Source organism: Anguilla anguilla, chromosome 15 (assembly GCF_013347855.1).
Source record: "Anguilla anguilla isolate fAngAng1 chromosome 15, fAngAng1.pri, whole genome shotgun sequence".
NCBI lineage: Eukaryota > Metazoa > Chordata > Actinopteri > Anguilliformes > Anguillidae > Anguilla > Anguilla anguilla.
In genome coordinates, this window is record NC_049215.1 from 13,122,466 (window position 1) to 13,146,679 (window position 24,214).

General features: G+C 40.7%; 1 protein-coding gene across 1 annotated transcript; it reads right to left on the minus strand.

The window, feature by feature from the left end:
* Positions 1 to 13,602: 13,602 nt before the first annotated feature.
* Positions 13,603 to 23,153, minus strand: LOC118213723 (CD276 antigen-like). The gene is made up of 8 exons (XM_035392793.1): positions 23,084 to 23,153; positions 22,926 to 22,987; positions 20,708 to 20,873; positions 20,238 to 20,476; positions 19,531 to 19,827; positions 18,546 to 18,656; positions 17,224 to 17,277; positions 13,603 to 15,613 (listed from the first exon to the last, which is right to left on the minus strand). The coding sequence occupies exons 2-8, from the start codon at positions 22,981 to 22,983 to the stop codon at positions 15,579 to 15,581; spliced, it is 960 nt and encodes a 319-aa protein (XP_035248684.1). The 5' UTR covers positions 22,984 to 22,987; positions 23,084 to 23,153; the 3' UTR covers positions 13,603 to 15,578.
* Between the last annotated feature and the right edge of the window lie 1,061 nt (positions 23,154 to 24,214).

Sequence of the window (24,214 nt, forward strand, 5' to 3'; positions counted from 1 at the left end):
CGGTAAGCTGCAAATTCCATCAGCACATGCGATTTCATGCTGTGATGAACATTTCCACCTGCCGCCGCTGAAACAAACAGGGAGAAGCGTCTTTGATCAAAGAGGAGCGAATGAGAAAGCTAGAGGCCTGTGGCTGGGAAGGTGGCATGTACCTGTCTCACCGTAACAGACGGAGAGGGCGAGGAGAATAACAAGCGAGCGAATATATGCATGTCTCAAACGAGAACTAACAGATGCAAATTAGTACAAGCCTCTGGGGGCTCTTTGCACAAAATAAAGTGACAAATGAATTTCTGAGACAATCAGGGATCGTCAAGACACCTGTTTTGGCAAAGATTGCAAATAGCAATTGGAGACCTATACACAAAATTCTTTACTTACATCAAATAAAAGAATGCAATTATGAATATATATGAACTACCTGCTATCAGTTTTTTGTTATTACTTTACCCTTTTCCAAAACCAGGAATATTTTAAAAACATGTCTTTAAAACAAAGGTGTCAAAGATTTCAGTAATGAAAATGAATATTGTCATCCGATACAACAAACACACTCCGTCTCCTGCCATTGCCTGTTTAACCAGTACCCATAAATTATATATTCATTGGCGCAATCTGTTACTTTATGTTATGCTAATAAAAATGAAGTGTACCTAAACAAAAACATGGCTGGGAATTATTGTTGTCACCCCAGTGTTAGCAGAACCAGCTTAGAGCCGAGTGACTCTGTGTTAGTGTTTCTCATGCTGGGATAGCTATGAGATATTTTGTCTTTTTTTGTGTGCTGTGGGTGGGTGATCAGGCAGCAGATTCTCCTCCTTTTCTACTCCTCCACATTCCTGTCTTCACAGTCTTCCCTGGGAAAGGACTCACATTCCTGGGTCTTTGTTGTGTGTAAGGATAGACTCTGACACTAAATCACAGGCCTGGGAAATGACAGCTTCCTTCTGCTTCAGTAAAATGGGGAGTGATTAGGGGTTCAGGAGAATGGGCTCAAATATATCAACTTCAGTTGGTAGCATAACAGGAGTAGGTTGCTTCTGATAAGAATGCGAGTGAATGGAATTGGTGTTTTTTTTTTTTTTACTTTCTCTCCACCATAACTCCAAAATGGCCAAAACCTGACATCCCTGTTTTTAATTTTTTTTTAAAACAGATATTAATCTATCCCAGATACTGCCCCACATGGTATAACCCCTGAATTATTTGCTTCTCCGACTTTACTCACAAAATTAGGATTCAAATCTACAAATTGTATTGCATATCTTGCATTCAGACAATATTTGAAATATATTTGTGACATGAAACATCCGACTCACTCTGGCTGGAGTATGATCCCTGCTGATCATGGCAGGTCTGAGTCTACTATAGCCTGCTGTCTTCACCAGAGACAGTCCCTTTTTCGTACAGGTGTTTCTTCAGGGTGAGTTCAGAGCTTTTTAAGTTTGTGTTGTAGAACATTTTTTGAGATTACAGCGAACTTGTATTATGTTTCTCCTCAAATCTAAAGTCACAGGTCTTGTTTAAATAAGATATTTGTACTCAAGGGGCTTGACAGGAACTCCCCCTGGTTCCATGGTGGGGTTCGGATGTCTAGGAATCTGTGTTACAGCGATAAGGACCTGGCAGAGTCCTACGGTCCCAAGACCTGACACAGCTCTCACAGTATGGACATACCCCCCTCACGCACCCCGTAATCACAGTCACAACTGTGCAGGGACAATAACGACCATCACATCAAATAGCGCATGTATGCTGCCTGGTTGCACTCACAGATAAGGAATTTCCTTATCTGGCCCAGCAGTGCCTTTTAATAACCCGGTCCGCGAGTGGGAAAAAAGCAATCCTGTTCTCCAAGTCAAATGCACAAACTATTTTCACACCGTATCCTTTTTCCCAAATGTTGCCCCAATGCCAGGTGCTCCCGTCTTAGCAGAGCTGTGACTGAACGCGAGGGTAGTCTGTGTGAGCATCTTGGTGAGAAGGTTCTCATGATTCTCTGTTATACAGCACCATTAATTCACCTCTCTGCTTGTTTGTTCAGACGTTCGGTTGTTTTTAGAGGCGATACGTAAGCATATACTCACACAGCTTCAGGGCATGCTGCGTAGGGCTGATCCAAATGCAACACACAAGAGGAGTTAACAAAATGTACACAGTCAAATGATTAATTTTAAGGTTTAAATAAATTCTGACAAGGAACATTTCACCCTGCCGGAGTAGGGCTGTATGTGATAATTGAATTAACACTGAACATTTTAAATTATTTACAATTACAATTTAAATTAAAATCATATTCACTTATTCTGTATTGGCATAACTGTTCATGGAAATGCTGTTTACAATATTGCACCCAAACAAGTAAGTTAAAGTGAGTGTGAAATTAAAACTAAATTGAAACGGGGAGAAAATGTGTTATCAATATTATCAATATGTATTATCCTTTTCATTTGTGTTCAGTCGTGTACTGTTGTGTGGAGCTCGGCAGCAGTCATGCTCTTGATTGCTTTGTAATTCTCAGTAAACGAAGGCCGCTACAGCACAGTGAAGGCAGTGTTGTGCTAAATTACCCATAACTTTATCGCTCATGGCTTGGATTTAACAATCCAATGGCTGCAGGAGTGGCAGTTAAGTACACCAATTACACACACAACACTGTCAGCGCAGGCTTCTGTTTGAGCTGGGCCACCAGCACCTCTGAATCACAAACACAGCACTGACGTTCGAACAAAATATCATTGATGGATAATACACACTACCTGAGCCTTTTTATGCTGTTTGTCATGTAAATAACATAAACAAACCATTCTGTTTTGTTAATGCATAAATTAGTGAACTGGATATATATTTTTTTCATTTTAAACTGTCGTTTCAGGGGTTAACTAATTTATTTATTCTGAAACAGTGTACATTACTCGTTAACATATATTTGTTAATGTTAATCAATGCATTAGTTAATGATTTTATTCTGAAGTGTTGCCAGGTCCTTATATTATGACAGTTACTTATTTGTTTTTGTTTTTTTGGCAGTCAAGCCTATATTCCACATTGATCTCTATAGAAAATAGCTGTAGAAATTAAATGTAGAAATTAAATGGTTCAGCTGGTTCAGTTTCCAGTGAGAGAATGTGACATTGTGGGCACAGGTCGTGAAGATGCAGAGGGGTGGGTTTTGTACCCAGTGTAGGCAGGGTTATACCCCCTGGGGCGAGAGAGCAGAGCAGGAAGGTTCAGACACAGCCCAGTCTCCACAGACATGAAGCACAGGAGCCTGGGTTCAGTCTAAATGTGTGTCTTTAACTCATTAACAGATAAAAGTGAAAAAATGTAATTTCAAAGAATTCAAAGAAAATGCATACCTGCAAGCCGAAGCTAAGGACAGATGTTGAATGACTACAGGTAGGGGCTGTACGGCATCTGGCAAATTTAACACGGCCAATAAATGTACGAGACAGCCAGGCTTCCTGCGTGTGGGGGCCTGTAGCCACTTCAGTCCAGTAAATATTCATCTGTACGGGGTGGGTTTCAAAGCAGGGGCAGTGCCAGATTATTGAGCCTGTCGTGTTAATGCAGATTATTTGCATTGTAAGGATAGGGGTCCAGCAGCTTGTGCATTTAATGAGTGGAATGCAGCCTGATAAGGCCGTGTGGCCCCCCCTGCTCTGCATGGCCAAAGGAGCAGTGACGGCATGTTTATGTTGCGTTTACTGCGCTGTTTATCCAGCCCTTTTCAGCCAGTGTCATTTTTCTAAGCCCTACATTAGAGTTTTATTGGCCGACACCCTGTTCCGCTCATAAAGCACTTTGGCTTGTGAAATAAGCCCTCTGGTCAGACACACAACATAGTGAAACAAAATAAAATGAGAATGGTTCCCTTGCTATGCGTGGGCCACAGCTGGATCACAGCTATCCACAGAGCAGGGGGGAGGCAGGGCCATACAGCCAACCCCAAAGCTGGGGGGGGGGGGGGTCATGGGGTATAAATAGTATAAATGGGTGTGGTTCCCAATGCCTAACCCCCTTTCGCACGGTGTAAACACTTGCCTGACCAAACCCTCCCCATTACGCAAAAAAGTCAGTGATTCTTAAACAGGGCTTTCTAACCTTGGTCCTGAAGAACTGTAGGCTTATCCTTGTTTTTGTTTTCATCTTAAAATCAGCAGCCAATTCAAACCCAAAAAACCAAATGAGGTGTGTTAACTGTGTTATCAGTTGCTGTAATCGCTTAATTATGTGCTGAGCAACAACAAAAATCAGTGGGCTCTCCAAAGGTTTTGGAATCCCTGTTCTAGAACGTTCTGCCCCTATGCTTCCTTGTTATGGGACAGAGAGTGGCTCTCCCAGAGAGCCACGTGTCGTGAACATGCATTCAGGGTTGTACTACTCACATTTGCATTTGTTTCCATACAGCATTTGCATGCACAGCAAAATGTTCAGGGTAAAATCTACTACTGAGAGAGTACATTTAATTCTAAAAGAGTACAGAGCTGGACTCATATAAACAGTGAATTGTGATGTGGGAGGAAACAACTGCAAGTGCACAAGTGTGGTGTACAACAGGTGCAGTGTTTAGTCTGACTGGTGTGAATGTCAGTGGAAAGTATCTTATATATATAGTAAGTTTTTTTTTAAGTTTTATGACTTAACCCTTCTCACGACCCATAAGTAGGATCCTGACCTATATTTTTGGAACCACTACTGTAGACTACCCGGGATGCAGAGAGGCTATTGCAGAGACCCAGGGGCATAGAAACCCCCCACCCCCACCCCACCCCACCGCCACAATGTACACAGTGCAGTCTGAAGGACTATGTTTAAGGCTCTGTATGTTATTCCTGTCCTTCATTTGTAAGCAGTTTACAGGACTGAGCAGCTTTAAATGACCACCACCCCCATCCCCACTCTCACATCCCCTTCCTAGTCTAATGCAGAAGTCCTCTCAAAATTTGGGCTGCTTCTAGTTTTCTCTGTCTCTCATGGTTTTGGTCTAAACCAGAAACACAGACCAGGGGGTTTCCCACAGGTCTTTGTGCTTCAATCAGAACAAGTTAGAATTGGAGTTTGTAAAATACCCTTAGAACCACAATCATCAGACCCAAACCATGACCCTGAACACAATAAAAAGTTTGTGTGTCCAAGAGAGATTAAATTTTCACCCCAAGAAGGGAAGAATCTGACTTCCGGCCATAGCCAGCAATGATGCAACCAGGACTCAAACACCCTCGTCGCTGGTTTGTTTATTTTTTTGCTTTGGAATAAGCATCTTTACAGTGTGTCCAACCCAGAGGCCGAGTTTGTGTCTTTTTCCCTCCTCTCTGATGGCGGTGAGACATAGGACCTGATGACTTCTCTTGGACAGCGTCGCTCTCCAGCTGCTGTTGACCGTCTGCCAGACCTGGAACAAATGCTTTAACCCTTCAGACACCATTTAATCCTATTAAATCTAATAGAAACACCTATGGTCACCAATGTCCACAGCAAAAATCCTCCTTTTGCATGATTGTTCAGCACATTTCTTGTGGATCTGCCAAAATATCTTCAAATATGTTCAGGCATCTAAAGAGTTCAGGGGATTCTAAAGCAGATCTGACACAGGTCTGCAGTCTGCAAGGTGTTTTCACATGAAAAAGTGGCTGGCTGAAATTCAAGAAGGCACTCTGCTCTCCCCCCTCTTCCCCCCCTCCCCGTCCCCCTTCCACACAAACACCCTCTTCCCCCCCCCCCCCCACCCCCTCACGCCCATCAACAGTGAATGTGAGAAAGTGTCAGGGAGACAAACATGCAGAGCTTCTGTTTGCTCAGTTCCAAAAAAAGGATCAGAGGTTTAAAAAAAAAAAAAACAGGGGTCAGAGGTCAGATTTGGGAGGTCATCGTTCTGACCCCGTGACCCAGTGACATGGAAAGACTTTTGATGGAAATGAGCTGCTTCATAGACACTGTGGAATTTTAACATACTGCCAGAGTTTAATTTACTCAGCTTCCACTGTGTGCTGAAGAGATTTAGCAAACTGCTACTGATTCTAATGCAGCCTGCTGGTGTCTGCCATGGAGAGCAGAAATGGAGCTGGTCTCTCAGTATCACTGGAGTGCTGCGTGTTTATTTCTTATACATACAAGTGAAGAATGGAGGGCCCTGAATGGCTGAGACTTCTCTGCTGCCTCTTTGCTGTGTGTAGGAGCTCGCTACACTTGCTACTGAGCTCAAGATCAGTGCGTTGGCTCTACACACTGCCATTTTACATGAGAAGTAGCACACCCAATATGCATTGTGCATATTGAAGCGAAACAGAAGTGCATTCAACACGGAAAATGTTCAAAAAAATGTACTGTTTGCCACAGACCTTTACTAGCATTAATTAAGTTGGCTGTTAGAATTCATACTGTAATATTTGTTCTTAACTTTAAGAAACAATCCCCAGGTAATGCTCACTGACAATCGCTCTCATTATCCTTTCCATGTCCATCTTTAAGAATTAATGTCATCGCTAAACAAAAATGGAAATCATTCTGTAGTAACTGTTATAAGACGATTAAAAGCATTCTCCTGGATGAATGCAGGTCTGATAGGAGAGTGGGAGAGAGAGGCCGTGTGGGACTTCCTACTGCCTTCCAAGAGGATTTTATGAAAAAGAGAAAACTGAGTCCAGTCATTAACTCAGCCGGAGAAAAAGGGTTTTAAGAGAGCTGTTAAAATTATTTTTCTTAAATTTACGTTTTGAACTGAGTTTTCAGTCTTTTAGGTTAACATGATTCAGCCCAGAGAGGAACCATGCTGCCGGAGCTGCAGGGAAGAGCTCTTAAACTCCCAATGATGGACTGCCCTCTGCTGCTTACTGATCACACTGCAGCACACAATGGGCTCTGCCCTCCCTCCACTGAGGTATAGACAAAGAGAGAGAGAGCATATGCACTCTGTAAGAGTTGATTTAACACTGAACATTTTATTCTGTGTGTGCGTGTGTGTGCGTGCGTGCGTGCGTGCGTGTGTGTGTGTACATGCGTGCATATCTGTCTGTCTGTCTATTTGTGCATTCACATGCAGACATACATGCTGAATGTTTTTGTCTGCACTGCAGCCATCATGCACACCATACCAGCAACAATTTATGCTGTGTTTTATTGAATTAATTATGTGCGATATCTTATTCTAACAAACCGGAGTATTTTCATTTAACTCATTCCAACATTTGCTTATTGATGGGAAAGGTCCCTAAGATCCACGTAAGTGAGTGTGTTGAGCTTCCTGTTTGCTTATGATTGATGGGCTCATTGTTGGCAGAGAGAAGCTCTCTGTTCGTTATGCAGGTTTCTCACGGCTGCTTCGGAAAGCGTCACGGTGGCACCGCGGGGTCCATTTCCTGGAATTGAATCAGTGGGGACCACCCATCCCTCCTGGTCTGCCAGCTTGCTTTGTGATTGGTCCATTTGACATTTCCACGCTGGGGGGTTCTGGGTAAGTCACGCTTCCTGTCCTCTCGTCCACCCCATAACCCTGTGACTGATAGAAAATCTGTATGGGCCTCATGTGTGAGACCCCCCAGAGTGGACCAGCTCTGGTGTGCAGTAAGTGTTCCTGCACAAAATGGCCGCTGTGCATCACCAAGGTGAGTGCTGCACAACGGTGGTGGTTGAGGAGAGTTTTTTGCTGTGGCTTGCTTCATTGCCATTCATTACCTCGTCCCTCAGCCACACAGTCATTTCTGTAGGGAGTGTACCATTCTTGCTCACACCCTCTGGAAACTTCTCTAAATGTCTGTTAGAACTTCCCCAGAGTCAGAGACTGCATTTATACATGCTTTCTTGGACTATATATAACAAATTCATTTTCATTACCTCATTCCTCAACCATACAGTTATTTCTGTAGGGAGTGTACCATTGTCGTTCTTGCTCACACCCTCTGTAAACTTTTCTAAAGCTGCATTGCCACCGAAAGTACCCGGAACTTTTAGTCCCAGGAATTACTTTTCAAGGTTCCTTCAGCCCATTGTTGTCTGCGTTTCCACCGCTGTCTAAAGTCCCGCGAAGATTAGGCAAATTAGCCCACTGATGTATGAAAAAGCAACGTTGTCTTCAGTCCATCTGTCCTATGATTTCTTCTGTAACCCCATACTACCACCGAAGTAACCTACATTATTTTCTAATAACCGGGACAGCGCGGAGGGGTTTATTCCACTTATATACAACGAGTTACCAACAATGACTATATATGGTTACTTTCGTATTTATTGATTTTTATCAATTTAATCACCTGAAATTGAAATATTCTTCCGCGGCCGTTTGGGCATATTTTACCGTTGTCAATCAAAACTGTCGTTGGTAGTTGGATTTGGACCGTTGTTATGCAACAAATAGGAAATAACAGGCCAATAGTCAGATTGTAACTGTTTTATATATCCTCTCAAACACATTCATTATGTTTTTATGCGAACATTCACTTTCATGTCTTGACATCCGATGCGACAGAATGCATTCACATTCCACAAATAACTGGCAACAGCAGCAGAAAACATGCACACGTCGTAAACAATTTGCTGTTGAATTGATTACTTTCTCATCGTCAATTCCATATAGGCTAATCGCAAAATGACAAGACTAGAACAAAAACTCGGACTTGCGTGAAAATTTAAATTAGCAGTGGTACAGCCACCGTTTGCTTTCCTTCAAAGTTACTGCTAGCCAAGCAGCGACGTGTGCCCTCCAGATGCGAACCATGCACCATAAATTAGTCCATAGTCTTCCTGGTCTTTTTGTGGAATTGAAGAATGGCAGAGTAAAATTATGGCAGTCTGAAAAAGCAAAAGGGACGATTACTAGAATTAACCTGTTATTTTACCCTGACAAAAAGTGCGGAAGGTGATTTCCAGTTTGCTTTTACTGTATCACCAATGTAAATTACGCAGAACTACTGCATACCTCACATAACTGTATCAAACGTTTTGAGTCAATTACAACGGGCTAACAAAGAAAATCCTGAAGAAAATATTCAGCAACCGAATTAAACCGTTTGAATGTTTTGGTACGTAATATGCTGTCCCAGCACGAATGCTTAACATTTTATAAAACGAATACTAAAGCAAGAAAAGAACAGAAGAGCACACATGTTATAATTCCAAGACATTGGCAGGCTATAACCAAAAGTAGGCTACTGCGCCGCATAACATACAAGTTTGATTTCAAGTTATTATGAAAATAAATCGGTTTGCGGCTGCAGATTTTTTAAAATGGTGGTTGAAATAAAACACTGCGAGTAGTCGACCAATCAGAAATTTTCAGCACTTGCGCCCCACCCCAAAAGTACTTTTGGAAAGTACTACCCCCCGAGCAGGGACTTTTTTGGGGGTAAAATAAAGTCCCCGGAACTTAATTTAGACCCTAGTTCCTGCGGTCGAAATGCACTGAGTTCCTCAAAAGGTTTCTAGTTCCGGGGTAAAGTTCCTGCGGTGGAAACGCGGCTTAAAAGGCTACATTTATGCATGCCTTCTTGGACTAGATATAACAAAACTGTGTTTAATGGTGTTTTGCTTTGTGCTTGGCCAATGTGAGATTTGATTGGTCTTCATCTAGACCTCCAGAGAAAGTGAACTGAGGAGGTTGAGATCAGAGATGAAGTGCAAGGGGGTTCTGCTGGGTGTGGGTTATTTGGGGTTCATCATTGACAGCCTCCTGTGCTGCAACCACCTGCTGCATCAGTGGTGGAAAAGGTGATTTATAAACAGGTGATTCAGGTTGTAATCTTAAAAGGGGTACTGCTGCCATCCTATGTGAGAGTTGCTCCATCTCAACCAATCAATCAACCAGTCAATACAGTCACACACTCAGATACACAGATACACAGACACAGACACACACACACACACACACACGAATGTTTGATATGTAAAGGCTGCAGTGTGAGTAGGATTAGGGGTCCTAGCTGCAGACTGAGTGATCAAAGCAGAGAGGAGCCCTGTGCTGTCCCTCCCTGTTTTTGGCCAATCCCGCTCTGACTGGGATTATCACACCTGCAGGTCAGAGACTAATCCTGTCCACATGGGGACGGAGGGGAGACGAAGGGGGGATGCTTTCCAAAACAACATGTGAGGGTCTGTCCCTAAGGCTGCAAAAACCCAAGCTGTGACACACACACACGCACACACACAATCACATGCACACACACACACACACACACACACATACACACCCCTGCTTATCACCCTTAATGGCAGAAAAAGATCTAGTGTGTGTTTTTCATCCATGCAGTTTTGTTAGGCTTATTATGTCATGTTTTTTGTCAGATAACACAGGAATAACAAGATCAATCTCACATCAGATGTTTCAGAATGTCAGGCAAATTTTTGCTTCTTTTTCATTCTGTCAGAATTGGCGGGTGTCTCAGTGTTTAGTTTGTTTGCCACTGTTTTTTAATCCCACAAAGCTGTACCTTATAAACCCAAACTGGAGAGTCTTATAGCCCATCACTCAGTCTTACCCTGGGTACTGACAGACTGTGACACATCAAATACCATCAAGAGTACACCTCCCGTTCAGCTCCAATAGACCACAACACACCAAATACCATCAAAGTGGCAGCGCGATGCTGGGATTGCTCTTACACTGGGAACCATAAACATCGGCTTAATCCTGAGTACATATGACACCACACTCTCCACCATCGCACATTCCTAACGGAGTTTAACGCAACCGCATTCCTCCCTGTCCCTGATTAACTCTTTGGGATAGAGAGAGGAATTTGTTTCAGTATCAGGTGTTAGCATGTCTTAGCTCTGAGCTCCCTGTTTTTTTTTTGTTTTTTTTTGTTTTTTACAGAAAAAACAGTTTTCTTGTCAATAATAATAATAATAATAATAATTGTTATCCATCCATTATCTATCCCACTTATTCCTGGTCAGGGTTGCGGGGGGTGCTGGCGCCTATCCCAGCATGCACAGGGATTTCCCACACCATTCACTCACACACTCGTACCTGGGGGCAATTTAGACACTCCAATTAATCTAACCAGCATGTCTTTGGACATGGGGAGAACATGCACAGAGAAAGATTCCATCCAGGATTCAAACCAAGGACCTTCTTGCTGAGAGGCAACAGTATAATAGTATGCTTTAAACATAGGACCAGTAATACAACTCATTTTCTCAATTTAAATATGATATAGTAGAATCTATTTCCAAGAAAATTGACGCATTAAAATTCCTTGTTGATAGAACACCACAAGTGAGTTTTTAGTAACCATTATGTTTCATTAGGACACCAGTCGCAGACATTCAATAATTAAACCAATAAATCAATCAGTCAACGCCGTTCACAGGCACACCATCACACAGCTCTTCACAGTGCGCCTGGAAACTACAGTGCTTTTCATTAGACAGGTACACTTGTGGTTTTACATTTTAATTTTTAACGCTTTCCGACTGTTTTGTAGACACAATGGACTGCTCAGAGTAGACTCCCACAGGTCTGCAGGTGAGCTGTCTGCATTCTCCAGACTCTGGTCCTGCGGTGCTGGGTAAACATGGCCGCCATTCACGGCAGATTAGGGGCGTAATGTCGCCTGTGGCCCTGGGCATTGTGTGTCTGTGTGTGTTGATCGTGAGCCAGGAGGGAAATGCCATGGTCAGTGGCAAACAGCGACAAGCCTCTTTGTGCCCTGCAGGGACGTGCCCAGATCAATACCCCGCGGTGCTCATTAGCTGCACCTGATAACAGAATCAGGTCCAAATCGATACCGCACACATTCATCATTAACCGCACCTGGCTCAAATACGTGTCTTAAATACTTTAACTCTTTAGAAGCTGGTGAAGATTAAAACACATCTATGAAGTTTCAACTAAACATAACAAACATATGACTAACTCAAAATATACATCATAGAATCATATGAAACTGGAATTTTGTTCGGAATGTTTGTAAAATATATTCATTCGTTAATTGTCTGTAATATTCAGGAATTATCCTGGTGTCTAAATGGTTAAAGTATCTGAAAGTATCTGACTCAGATCTGTCTGTGTGGTATTGACTATGTAGACACATTGTGTAAAACCAGAAGGCCACCTCACCTGACACAAGACAATAGAATGTGACTTTAGCGACTGCTTTGTGTTTAATCATTATATTTTTCCATTTTCAAGATTGTGCTTTAGCCATTGTTTGAGGTCACATGACTTCAGTACCAGTGGTAGGGTCTGGGGGAGCGAAGGGCATGTATAGATTTAGTGTGTGAGATTCTACACCACAGCAGGATCTTTGACCTGGATTCAATCAACATTTGCTTTTACCTGTGAATCGCAATCATGTGCAAATGTTTGCATTCACTTCAGACGTTCTTTAGTTTGGTAAATTCAATGATCATGGTAATTAATGTTTCTTATATTTATAGCAGGCAATTTGATTATTTATTGATTTTTAAGCCTATGGCTCAATTTGGAACAATATATTTAAGTAATTCAAATTGGTGGACCCGTGAAAATTCTACTAAACCTGCAGGGTTTTTACAAAGAGTTTATATTCATAAATATGAATCAGAAGGAAGGTGAACCATATCAAGACTTCAGATTTGTTCATTTATGCATCAATGGCTAATCTTACTTTTGAAAAATTTGCTAAATTTAGGATCTGTCAACACTAAATAACACACAGTTCCCAACACAGGGTGCCAGTGACCAGTTAAAGTTACATCTTTTAAAGCAGGGGTGTCAAATCTTATCCAGAAAAGGCCAGTGTGGTTGCAGGTTTTTGTTTTAGCCCAGCACTAAGACACCTGATTCTACTTATCATTGTCTTGATTGAAGACCATCATCAGTTAATTAGTAGAATCAGGTGTCATAGTGCTAAGCTAAAACATAAACCTGCACTGACACCGGTCCTTTCTGGATCAGATTGGGCACCCCTGTTTTAAAGGTACACAGTTCTAAAACCTAGTCTTCAAGGATAGAGAAGTAAAACTCCTCTATACGGGTGAAGATTAAATACAGAGGCAAATACAGACGTGTGATGATCTAAACAACTGCGGATCACAGCAGCCCGGTGGATACTTACCTTGCTATGGGGCTCATATCTAGTTCCAACATCCACAGAGACAGGTGCTATAGCATATTACATGAAAGCATCATAAATGTAGCTCCAGCAGTCAGTATAATGAAGAACAATAGGGTTTTTAAATTACCAAAGAGAAATTGAACCATCAGTCTTATTTCACAAAAAACTTTGTAAACCATTGCTCCAATAAGTCTTTAGATTTATGGATAAGTGGGTATTTAGTACTGCCACCATACATTTCTGAGAATTACAGTATATGGTGCTCAAATAACTTTGTAAATTGTAGTAAAGTATTTGCTTGCTCTTCTTGGTACCACTGTTCTTTAAGTCTTTCACTCATTCATCTCAAAGGTGTGCAGTACACTTTATGATGTCACTTTATTTTATTTGTGTAAAATCTCTGATTGCTGATTGAATAATTAAAGAAACAGGTGTTTGCTCTGTGAAGACGTATGTGTTCAATGGCAAAGAGTGCAATTTCATTTATGAAGATTCCGCAAATTAGACATGTGTGAAGTGTAAAATAAGACAGGCAAACATGTGAAAGCAGCTTTCATGATGAAATGTGATCTTTTGAAGAAACGTCTTTATTTTTGTACATGAATTTTAAAATGCTGTGTTCATAGCATCAGTGTGCAAATAATCAAGAAGAACTTTAAAACACGTTTAACAGAAATTAAGAGAACTTTATAAGACGCATTTGTTCATTTCTAATCCAGAGGAACATCACGGCTTTCATTTCCAGACTCACAGTGACCATAGAACCATTCTGAGTAGTCTAACACTGACTATAGGCCTGGTCTGAGTTCAGTCTCTCACAAACCCATAGGACTGATCTAAGTTCAGTTTCTTACAGACCATAGGACTGATCTGACCTGAGTTCAGTTTCTTACAGACCATAGGACTGATCTGTTCAGTCTCTCACATTGACCATAGGACTCAAACTGTATTTGTATAGTGCAAATAAATACAAATACATATACATACACAGGGCAGCTCAAAGTGCTTCACAGTAAGCAAAAAGTAAAAACATATGGCATAAGCAGAATGAGACACAAAAAACAGCAATATATATGAAATAGAGGATAAGAAGTAAAATCAACATGGATGGAAGGGTGGTATATAAAAACGGCAAAAAACTAATAAAGGACTCACTTCAGTCTCTTACATTGACCATATGACTTAAGAGTAACATTTATCTTTGACCACAGGACTAATCTGAGCATGGTTTCACAATGAGCTAAGAGACATCGGAGAAACCCATCAAAGTCAAATCATGTCTTTTTCCTTTTTCTTTCTATGTGTTACCTCCCCTACACTGGATGTCAGAAATTCACCAAGTAGACATCCTAGGGAACTGAGAAAGCAGACTGACCCCTTATATATCTCACAACACAAGCCTGCCTCAGAAATCAGGAAGTTCAGTGTGTCTGTCCTCCCTCCTCTGTTCGTGTTTAAAAACCACAGTCTCACTTACGGGCCCCCAAAATAGCGCTGAACCAAAACTGCTCACTCGTGAGGAAAAGAACGCTCACACATTGAAGGCTGAATTGTCAGATCCTTCACCATATTAGTAATGCCTGGACCAGCTTGAAAGGTATTGTAGTAGAATACAGAAACTTTAATGTCCACACACATGGCACATAAAACACATTAAAGCACACTACAAACATAAAACACATAGCCCATTTATAAAGAGCTGCCCAACAAGATTTGCAAATATGCAACCATACAGTACATTGTATTCCAAGTTTAGGAATTCAGAATGCCACCTGCATTCAAAATAAAAGACCTCTTATAGAGATTCTTAGTGGTTCTTGACATACTATAGTGCCTATCTGAGTGAAGGTACACAAACTGTGCTGTTTTCTCTGGATGCGATCCAAATACAAATTTGTGAGTTTTCCCCACAAGCTTACTACCTATACTCACCACTCTCACAAGCTTACCTTTACTCTTATTACTGAGATAACCAAACTAAACAGTTTTACTGTAGCACAAGACACTTTCAGGTTGGCTCTTGCATGCCATCTCTACAATATTTCGACTAACCTCAAAATCACAGGTATAGCCACTGCAGACACTTCTTGTATATAAAATCTCGACTCTTATCAAAACATAGATAATTGTCAAAAATTGACCCAGAGTACTTAAAACTTGTTACCCGATTAACAGTTTCCCCATTTATTACTGCTGATGTAAAACATGCCTTTTCTTTGTAAAACAAAACCATCTCTTTAGTAGAAGCATGCTCATTTGGGTAGCTGAAAACCAGGTCTGACAAAGCACTCCCATTTTCTGAGAGAACAGACACATCTTAGTGTTCGGTTTATTAAGGGCTTTAAATATCCTCCAATTTTGCACAGTTACAGTCCGAAGAGGGAATTTTGCCCAGTCTCAGTATTAGTCCTCCACATCAGTGGGCAGTCCAAAAAAGTGCTTTCAGGTTCAGGTTCTTTGGCCTCCCCCACAGAGGGGCACAGATAGATAAGGATTCATTTAGAATCTTTAGCTCACAGCTTTGAACTTCCTGTCAGTGTTGTCTCAAACCTGTAATTCCTGTGTCTCTGGGTTAGTTCCTGCAAAAGAAAGAATGACATCCATACTGTAATTTTGATGAGATTTTAATGCCTAGATTTTTTTATTTTTTTATTTTGTGTGTGTGTATACACATTTTAAAATTGATTTTTAAATGCTTTACAAAAAACAGACAACCACAAAAATAGAACAAGAAATGAGGTAAACCCGAAACCATTTTTTTTAACAGAGAGCTGAGCTTGTGGCTTAAGATGATGACAAAGCCAGCAGTAACCCAGCTGAATGGTGGGAGTCCCCCAGTGGAAACACACCACTCAGTTTCCCAACAATGCGTGTTATGATTAAGAATATATTAAGCGGGAAACTCCATGGTATGTAATACCATAACCATCATTGTCTAAAGAATAAACACCACAGTTTTTCCTTGTGACAGTGATCCTGTTTCCTGTGTTTCTATGAGTCTATTGTCTAGAACAACAGTGCGCAAACTGTGGGTCGATATCTATTGGGTGGTGATATCACTATGAGTTACCCCGGGTTTACACCAAACAGCATTCCCGCAGTGCTCTCGCCTGAGCTAATTTAGTTTCAATGGAGAGTGAGGCGACCCACGTAGTTTCTACTGCACTCTGCTGCATAGTGCCAATTCTGCTGCGTAGTGCCAATTCACCAAACTGCTTATAACAGCAGTAACCGGCGCTGTTTCTGAAGATCTACTATCCTGTAGGTTTTCACTTCAACTCTAATATGGCACACCTGATTCTACTAATAATTAGCAGCTCAACGAGATCTTTAGCTGTTGAATGAGGCCTGCTTTGTTAGGGTTGGAGTGAAAACCTACAGGATGGTGGACCTCCAGGAACAGGGTTGGTTACCACTGACTTATAATAATTGTCCTTGATGTTCTTGCTTACCTAGGAAGTAGGCTACAGCAATATTGCAATGCAATTAGGCCTGTATGAACACGGTGTTATTATTCATCAAAGCTATTCTGTGTGTATAAAAATATACAGTATATTCTCAATAGAAAAAAATTAAACTAGTTAAAAAGCATTTTGTATTGGTTCCATTTGAAAATATAGTTCATGTGACCTCTAAAAATGCCTGCTTTGAAGTTGACTGGTGTGTCATTCCTACTGCACTTCACGATTCTACCTAATTACCTTGTTAATTGCTTATACAATGTAAGAGAGTTAACAGCTTTAGTTAACCATCGCAATCCAGTGTATTTGTGCTTTTCATTTTAAAAATGTGTAACATTATTGAAATATTGGTTTTAAGTTTCCCACTGGGAAATGGGTAAGTGGCTGATATGTCCCATTAAAAAGAGACTCACTGACAATGATTGTAAGGATAATGAGAAGGTTATATTCTACGGTTTTTCTGTCTGGCACCTTCGAGCAATTTACCCATACTATGCTTCATTTATTAAGCCTTTGAAATATATATATTTTAAATTGTATATAAAAACATTTTCACTTTTAAAAGAGTTTCCTGATTGAAAATCAGATTTTTAAAATTTGCATTCTGAAGTTGCGTGATTATAATGGGGAACACCAATGCACCTGAGACATCCTTCAAATCTTTCACCTGGATCATTCAGGTGCAGTCACGCAGTAGCACATATCATGGCATGTGACCTGGTGCTCACCTGAAACTGAACTGTCACCTGGTGCTTGATTCTGACAGCCAGTAAACAAATATCCTAGAAAGTGATAAACAAAAGGAGAAAAAATATTTTAAAACACTTTTTTCTTGCCTTTATAGTTCCAAACAGTGCATTATCCATTATGTCCTGTGAAGGACTCCACCAGGTGAGCATGCTCTCAGACAAATTATTTTTCAGCTGAGGTTCAGGTACCACAGGTCCAAAGGTCTCATTGGCAGAATATATAGAATATCTTTACATTTATATAGCACTTTTCCAAACACTCAAAGTGCTTTACAATGAAGGGGAACTCACCTCACCCACCACCAATGTGTAGCACCCACCTGGGTGATGCACGGCAGCCATTTTGCACCAGAAAGCTCACCACACATTAGCGAAGGTGGAGAAGGAGAGAACATTTATTTAGCCAATTAAATCTGGGGATGGTTTTGGTGGCAAGTTTGCGAGAGCCAAAGCTGGGATTTAGCCAGGACACCGGGGAACCCCCTACTCTTAGCGATAAGTGTCATGGGATCTTTAATGACCACAGTGAGTCAGGACCTCGGTTTAACATCTCATCCGAAAGACGGCATCTCCTACAGCACAGTGTCCCCGTCGCTGCACTGGGGCATTGGGGTTTATTTGACCAGAGGGAAGATTGCACCCTGCTGACCCACCAACACCACTTCCAGCAGCAACTCAGTATTCCCTGGTGGTCTACCCAGTACTAACCAAGCAGAGTGCACGGAGGTATGGCTGCTGACCATATGGCAGCTCAATGGTTTTGGCATCATCAAACTAAAACAGACCAGATCCATCTGAACTTTAAATTTCAGTACAGTACAAGTGCCCTAATACTATCAGGTAAGTACAATCAGTCATAGATGCCCTTGATGATTAGAAATCATTTGGACACCATGTTAACAATATAATTTAGAATTATCATTTTTCATTAATTATTTTTAATTTTCATTTGAGCGCCTTGGTAAAAAAGTAGCTTTTATGCTCATCCAAGCCAAAGTGTTTAGAAACACGATGTAGCACAATGAAACACTGGCTGGTAAAACAGTGTTTATGCCTGCTGCCACAACTTACGCAATCAGTTGTGGCAGCAGGGATAAAATAGTACATAAGTAGCATTATTAACATTTTTATTTTAACTTTGTTGATCATTTATTTAATGTAGTACTACAAGGGGTCTTCATTTCTTTTCTTTTTTTAAATAAAAAATGAGTAAAGAGTAAAAATGTGAGATAGCAGAAAAGTGCCCATCAGTCTTTTGAGCAATGTTTTGCATTTGTAGAAATGAAATGGCCAAGACTTACGCCGTCCTATAGTGATGAAAGCTGCGACTGAAACAGCCACCAAGACAAGCACAGCCACAACAACTATCCAGTTTGTTGTCATGGGGTCAGGGTCAGAAACATTTCCCTCACCTAAAGGAACACAGTGGAGGAAAAGCAAAGCATTATTGGCAAAAAATGCTTCTGCAGGTTTTTATATTATTACTTCTTTTTTTTTAAATATTAAATATGTTTAATACAATACATAAAAATGTAATGTAATGTAATGTAAATATATTGTATTTTTAAAAAATATATTATTTTGTTTATATGTTTGACCTTACTGTCTGACCTAGCCTATGCTTATTGTGTGAACTGGACTTAATGTGTTTATGGCTATGAATAACTGTTACATAATGAGTATTGTAGCTTATCGGACCTGTGTTTTGTAGTTGTTCCAATGATCTTCGGTATGCACTTATTGTACATCGCTTTGGATAAAAGCGTCTGCCAAATAAATGTAATCTAATGTATAATTTAGTATAATTCTATTGTATAGCGTACATTTCCTTTAATGTAGATTCTCTGTTAGGCTGTGTATAGTGTACACTTTGCCCAGTGTAATCGCTCTGTTAAGCTGTGTATAGGGTACACTTTCCCCAGTGTAATCACTCTGTTAGGCTGTGTATAATGTACATTTTGCTCAGTGTAATCACTCTGTTAGGCTGTGTATAGTGTACACTTTGCTCAGTGTAATCGCTCTGTTAGGCTGTGTATAGTGTATACTTTGCCCAGTGTAATCGCTCTGTTAGGCTGTGTATAGTGTACACTTTGCTCAGTGTAATCGCTCTGTTAGGCTGTGTATAGTGTACACTTTACTCAGTGTAATCGCTCTGTTAGGCTATGTATAGTGTACACTTTGCTCAGTGTAATCGCTCTGTTAGGCTGTGTATAGTGTACACTTTGCTCAGTGTAATTGCTCTGTAAGGGTGTGCTTGCAGCAAGTGTTCCTGGCGCAGTGACTCACAGCCCTGGATGGTGACAGATGTGTTAAGCGTCTCTTGCAGGGCGGGGTTAGTAACGAAGCAGGTGAAGGTCTGACCCTCTGAGGCGTTCAGCAGCACAGTCAGGTGCACTATGAAGGTCCCATTGCGCGGGTCGGGCTTCACGGTGCGTTCCACTTCTTGTGAGTGGAGCAGAGTGTGGTTTTGGAGGCTCCAGTTGACGATGGGCTCGGGGAAGCCACCCTGAGTGTCACATGTCACCTCCACAAGCCCCGCCCGCTGGGTGCACGAGAGGTTAACTGCTGGTTTCTGGTATCTTGCTGGGAGGGAACAAAAGCCAGTAAGTATCAGGATGGGCTTTAGTTCCACTTCAATTCAGTTAGTTGGTCAAATGAACTGAAATTCAATACATGAATTAAAAAGTCAAATCAAAAAGGCGATTTTCAGTTCATGAATTGTTTCAATTAGTTTTCTGAATTAACTTAATTGAAATGGAACTGAAATTGCTTCCCCAGCCCTGATAAATATGTTTCACTCTGTGCATCTCAAGTAAATATGTTTCTTGCCCCCTCATATTTTTGTCCATCCCCTGCTTTAGTGTTTGATTTTTCCAGTGCTCCACAGCAAATACCCTGAACAATGATCTGCATTGCCCATGGTGTGCCCTATTTGGCATCAATCTAAATAAAATTGTTTCTGCGGGTAATAAAGATTTATATTGAAATCTTACCAGTGACGCGTATAGCTGCCTGGCAGATGGGCTCAAATGATGAAGGACGCTTTTCATATTGTACGACTACTCTCGTTTGGTTGTCCTCAGTTTTCACCGGATCAATCTTAAGTGAAAAATTTCCATGGCGCAACCGGTCAGGGAAAAGGCTGGTTCTGTTTCTGTACAAAGGTGTCTGTAGGTGGTCCTCCACCTTCCCTCCGTTGTACACCAGCATCACTTCTGAATCTTTTTTAGGGCTGAGCGATATAAAATAATCACAATTGTCATAAAAATATTTGGCACTTAATTATACATCTCAAGTTTCATTCCTGTATGAGAAAGATGAATTTCTGGATGGGTGGTGTGGACGAATTCACCTTGGTATGGACATTTTGTGCTTCCCAGAAAGCAGTACATTGTGACATATTTCACTATCAGATATATCTTGTATGATGACATTATATTTAAGGCCATATGGCCACCCCTACTTTTTGCTTCGCCTTGGGTTGCTCCCCTGCCAGTAGATTCGGGACCCGCTGATGCGTGTGGGGGGATCCCGGGTGGAGCAGGGTATCACCACACCCTGGCCAAAGACTGCAGTGACCACAGGAACATCTGTCTTAGCCCTGCCTCCCCTAGACATTGCCAAACCCACTGGAACACAATGAAAATTGTGAAAAATTAATGACATTAATGAAATTATTCCTTGGTCTTGTCAGTGTGTGACCCTGCAAGGGGTAGCGGATCCCTAACGGCAGGCTGGGACACACAGGTGGGTCTAGGAGGGGTTGAGGTAGGTGAGATACACTGGACAAAAAAGTAACTTACACCTTCCGTTGAAATTAAACACCAGTGAAATTAAACCGAGCCCTTCTTACTTTGTTAAAGTGTACATGCAGATGTGCTAATACAGCTAGGACATTTAAATTTCATGTTCACATACAGCTTTTTCCTTGGAGAACACACTCACAAATTTACATGACCCCCATGTAAATGGAATAGCATACATTACTTTAAATAAAAACAATGTATCTGAAAAGCAGAGTTCAAAGAATTTTACACAAACTTTAGCCATTTGGATAGCTGCTGCTTGGTCACAAATATTATATCTCAATATCAACCTTATTCTTCTGTAGTTTAAATGCCTTTAATTGTTCATAATCATTTAATAAACCATGTTTAATCTTCTCTAATAAACCATTTGAAATTGTGAGTTTTTTTTAAAATAAAATGTTTGTCAAAAATGTTTGAGAAAATATCCAAACAAACAAAAAACCGAATGAAAATGGCTCTAGACCTTCACACATACAAAATTCACCTTAGTCTGGCTAACACATCTGTAACCAGTGTCTGGGTGTTCCAATTATTTCTACAAAAGCTACAGTAAGCCATATGCTAAGCTAAGACATGATAACTTACATGACTTACCCTGTATAAATAAAGGTTAAATAATAATAATAATAATAATAATAATAATAATAATAATAATAATAATAATAATAAAATGCAAATTCCCACTCCCTGCACATATGAGTGATGGTTTGATGTCTTCAGTGAAACCTATGGGCTGAGGCACTGAAGTAATCTGCGCTTATTGTTTTCATGTTGGCACACTATTGGCGTTACACTGAACAGGCTACAATAGTGTTATTGTATTAGAAGTTACACACATGGTTTCATGATTACATTTATCAAGAAATTGGATGGAACAAAAACCAGCATACACTGGCAGTCCTCAGGATTGAGTCGGGGAACCAATGCCATACAGTATATAGAGAGATTCTCTGGGTTCTTCTGTTCTTTTGACATATTGTTTGGTTGCGGGCTGTGTGTTCACAACAGGAAGGTTCTTTTGTTAAAACAACTCAGTGGAAAATCCCTGAGCTCCAAATGCCCATGGAAAAACAACGAGAGCGTAAGAAGAACTGAGAGCGAAAGCGACTGTGACATCGCGATGAAGACGATAGCGATGATGAAATGTAGGAGGTGGGAGTCCACTTGTCCAAGCGGTACTGACCATAGTGCAGGCTGCATTTCACACACTGTTTCTCACCCCAATTGTGAAAAATATTTCAACCGACGTGACATATACGCCAAGCACTTATGTTAAAAACAAAAGTGAAAGCTAAAAGGGAGGCACTCATGTGCTTGAATGAAAATGTCAGATTAATAATAACATTTTATTAATAATAATTGCTCTTGTCCTCCACGTAAAGCAGTGTGATACATCTGATCAAGGTGCAACAATACTCCAGAGAATTAACAACAGGAGTGTCTCATAATCTGTCTGTTCTGCACGCAGGCCGTTTCTGCATTCATAGTGGGTCTAATATCATTTTTAACATTTAACAGCCCCTTGTCCCATCTGCAAAGGCAAAAGGCTATTCTTTAATCCACGTACAGATTTACTCATTGACTACCCAAAACGTCAGTGCTTTCAGAGCGCAGTTGCGTTCCTGGAATATCATTGTTATGCGTTCACCCTTGAGTCCACCGGGATCCGACATTTAAAACTCTGTTTTTGTTTTATGAATTAAAAAGACATACTTCACCCATACAATAACAAACTTCACCCATATTTTCTAAGCGCAATATCATGCGATGCGGTTTCGTGTAACCAACTCAGATAAGCCATGTACTGCTAGCTCTCCTGTTTCCAACCGGCCACTGAAACCACCTGTTTGAAAAATTTTTTACGGCACTTACCCAGTAGTGAAAATACGACGCAGACTTTCAACAATTCCATGTCACAGTTAGTGTGCATTCATCTGTATAAAGCAAATCAAATCAATGTAGTGATATAATTATAACATATATAAACAATAGATTATAACCATCTTGGGTATAATGTCGCCTGCACTCACACTCGCCCATGGATTGCATAATCTAAACGAAGTATCCAGACCGTGTTTGCTTTGATCAGATACAACCGATGTGCAGCTATTAAATAGGACAAGAGAAGGGGAAGTTTCTGAGTGACTCGCTGAGTGACGTGAATACAACGAGATTACTTTCAGAAGGGTTTACAGGTTGACAATGATGTCAGTTAAGTATGCCCAACGTCTGTATATTATTATTATTATTATTATTATTATTATTATTATTATTATTATTATTATTATTCCAAAGAAATAGTTAATGTGCTGCTGGTAACAAGTATGTTCACTGATACAAGAAACTGGTTCTTAATAAATCAAACCCCAAGCTACACAGATTGGTGTGTGGGTGAGGGAATGGTAGGCTGGGGTGTTCAGCATGTTCTTTAACTAAAGGAACCCTTCCTGACCTCCTCCACCCAACCACCTCCTCCCTTCACTGTTCACTTCTCAGAAGTATAGGCGTGCCCTCAGGTGATTACCACCTGAAATTCCCTTGGTTTGCAGTGATTGCAAACAGGGCCCTGAAAAAATATTTGCCCCTTTCTGATTTCTTCTATTATTGTCACACTGAATGGTTTCAGATCCATAGACAAAATGTAATATTAGACAAAAAGAACCCGAGTAAATACAAAACACGTTTTTAAAATAATTATTTATTTAATTTAAGAAGTTATCAACCACCCATATCACTTATGTGAAAAGTACTTGCCCCCTTAAACTTAATTTGATCCTAAATTTGATATCAGTCTTTTACATTGTTGTGGAGGAATTTTAGCCCAGTCATTTTTTAGCCTTTAATTCTGACAAATTGATAGGTTTTCAAGCATGAACTGCTCATCCAGGCCCTGGCACAGCATCTCTAGTAGGTTTAGCACTTTGACTAGGCCGCTCCAAAACTTTAATTTTGTTCCTCTTCAGCCATTCAGTTGTGAACTTGCTTTTGTGTTGTGGATCTTTGTGTTGCCGCATAACCAAATTACACATCCGCTTCAGCTCATGGACAGATGACCAGACATTCTCCTTAAAAGTTTTCTGGTACAGAGCATAATTCATGGTTTCTTCAATAATGATCTCATCCAAGTGCCAAGGCAGCAAAGTATGCTGACACCATCAAAC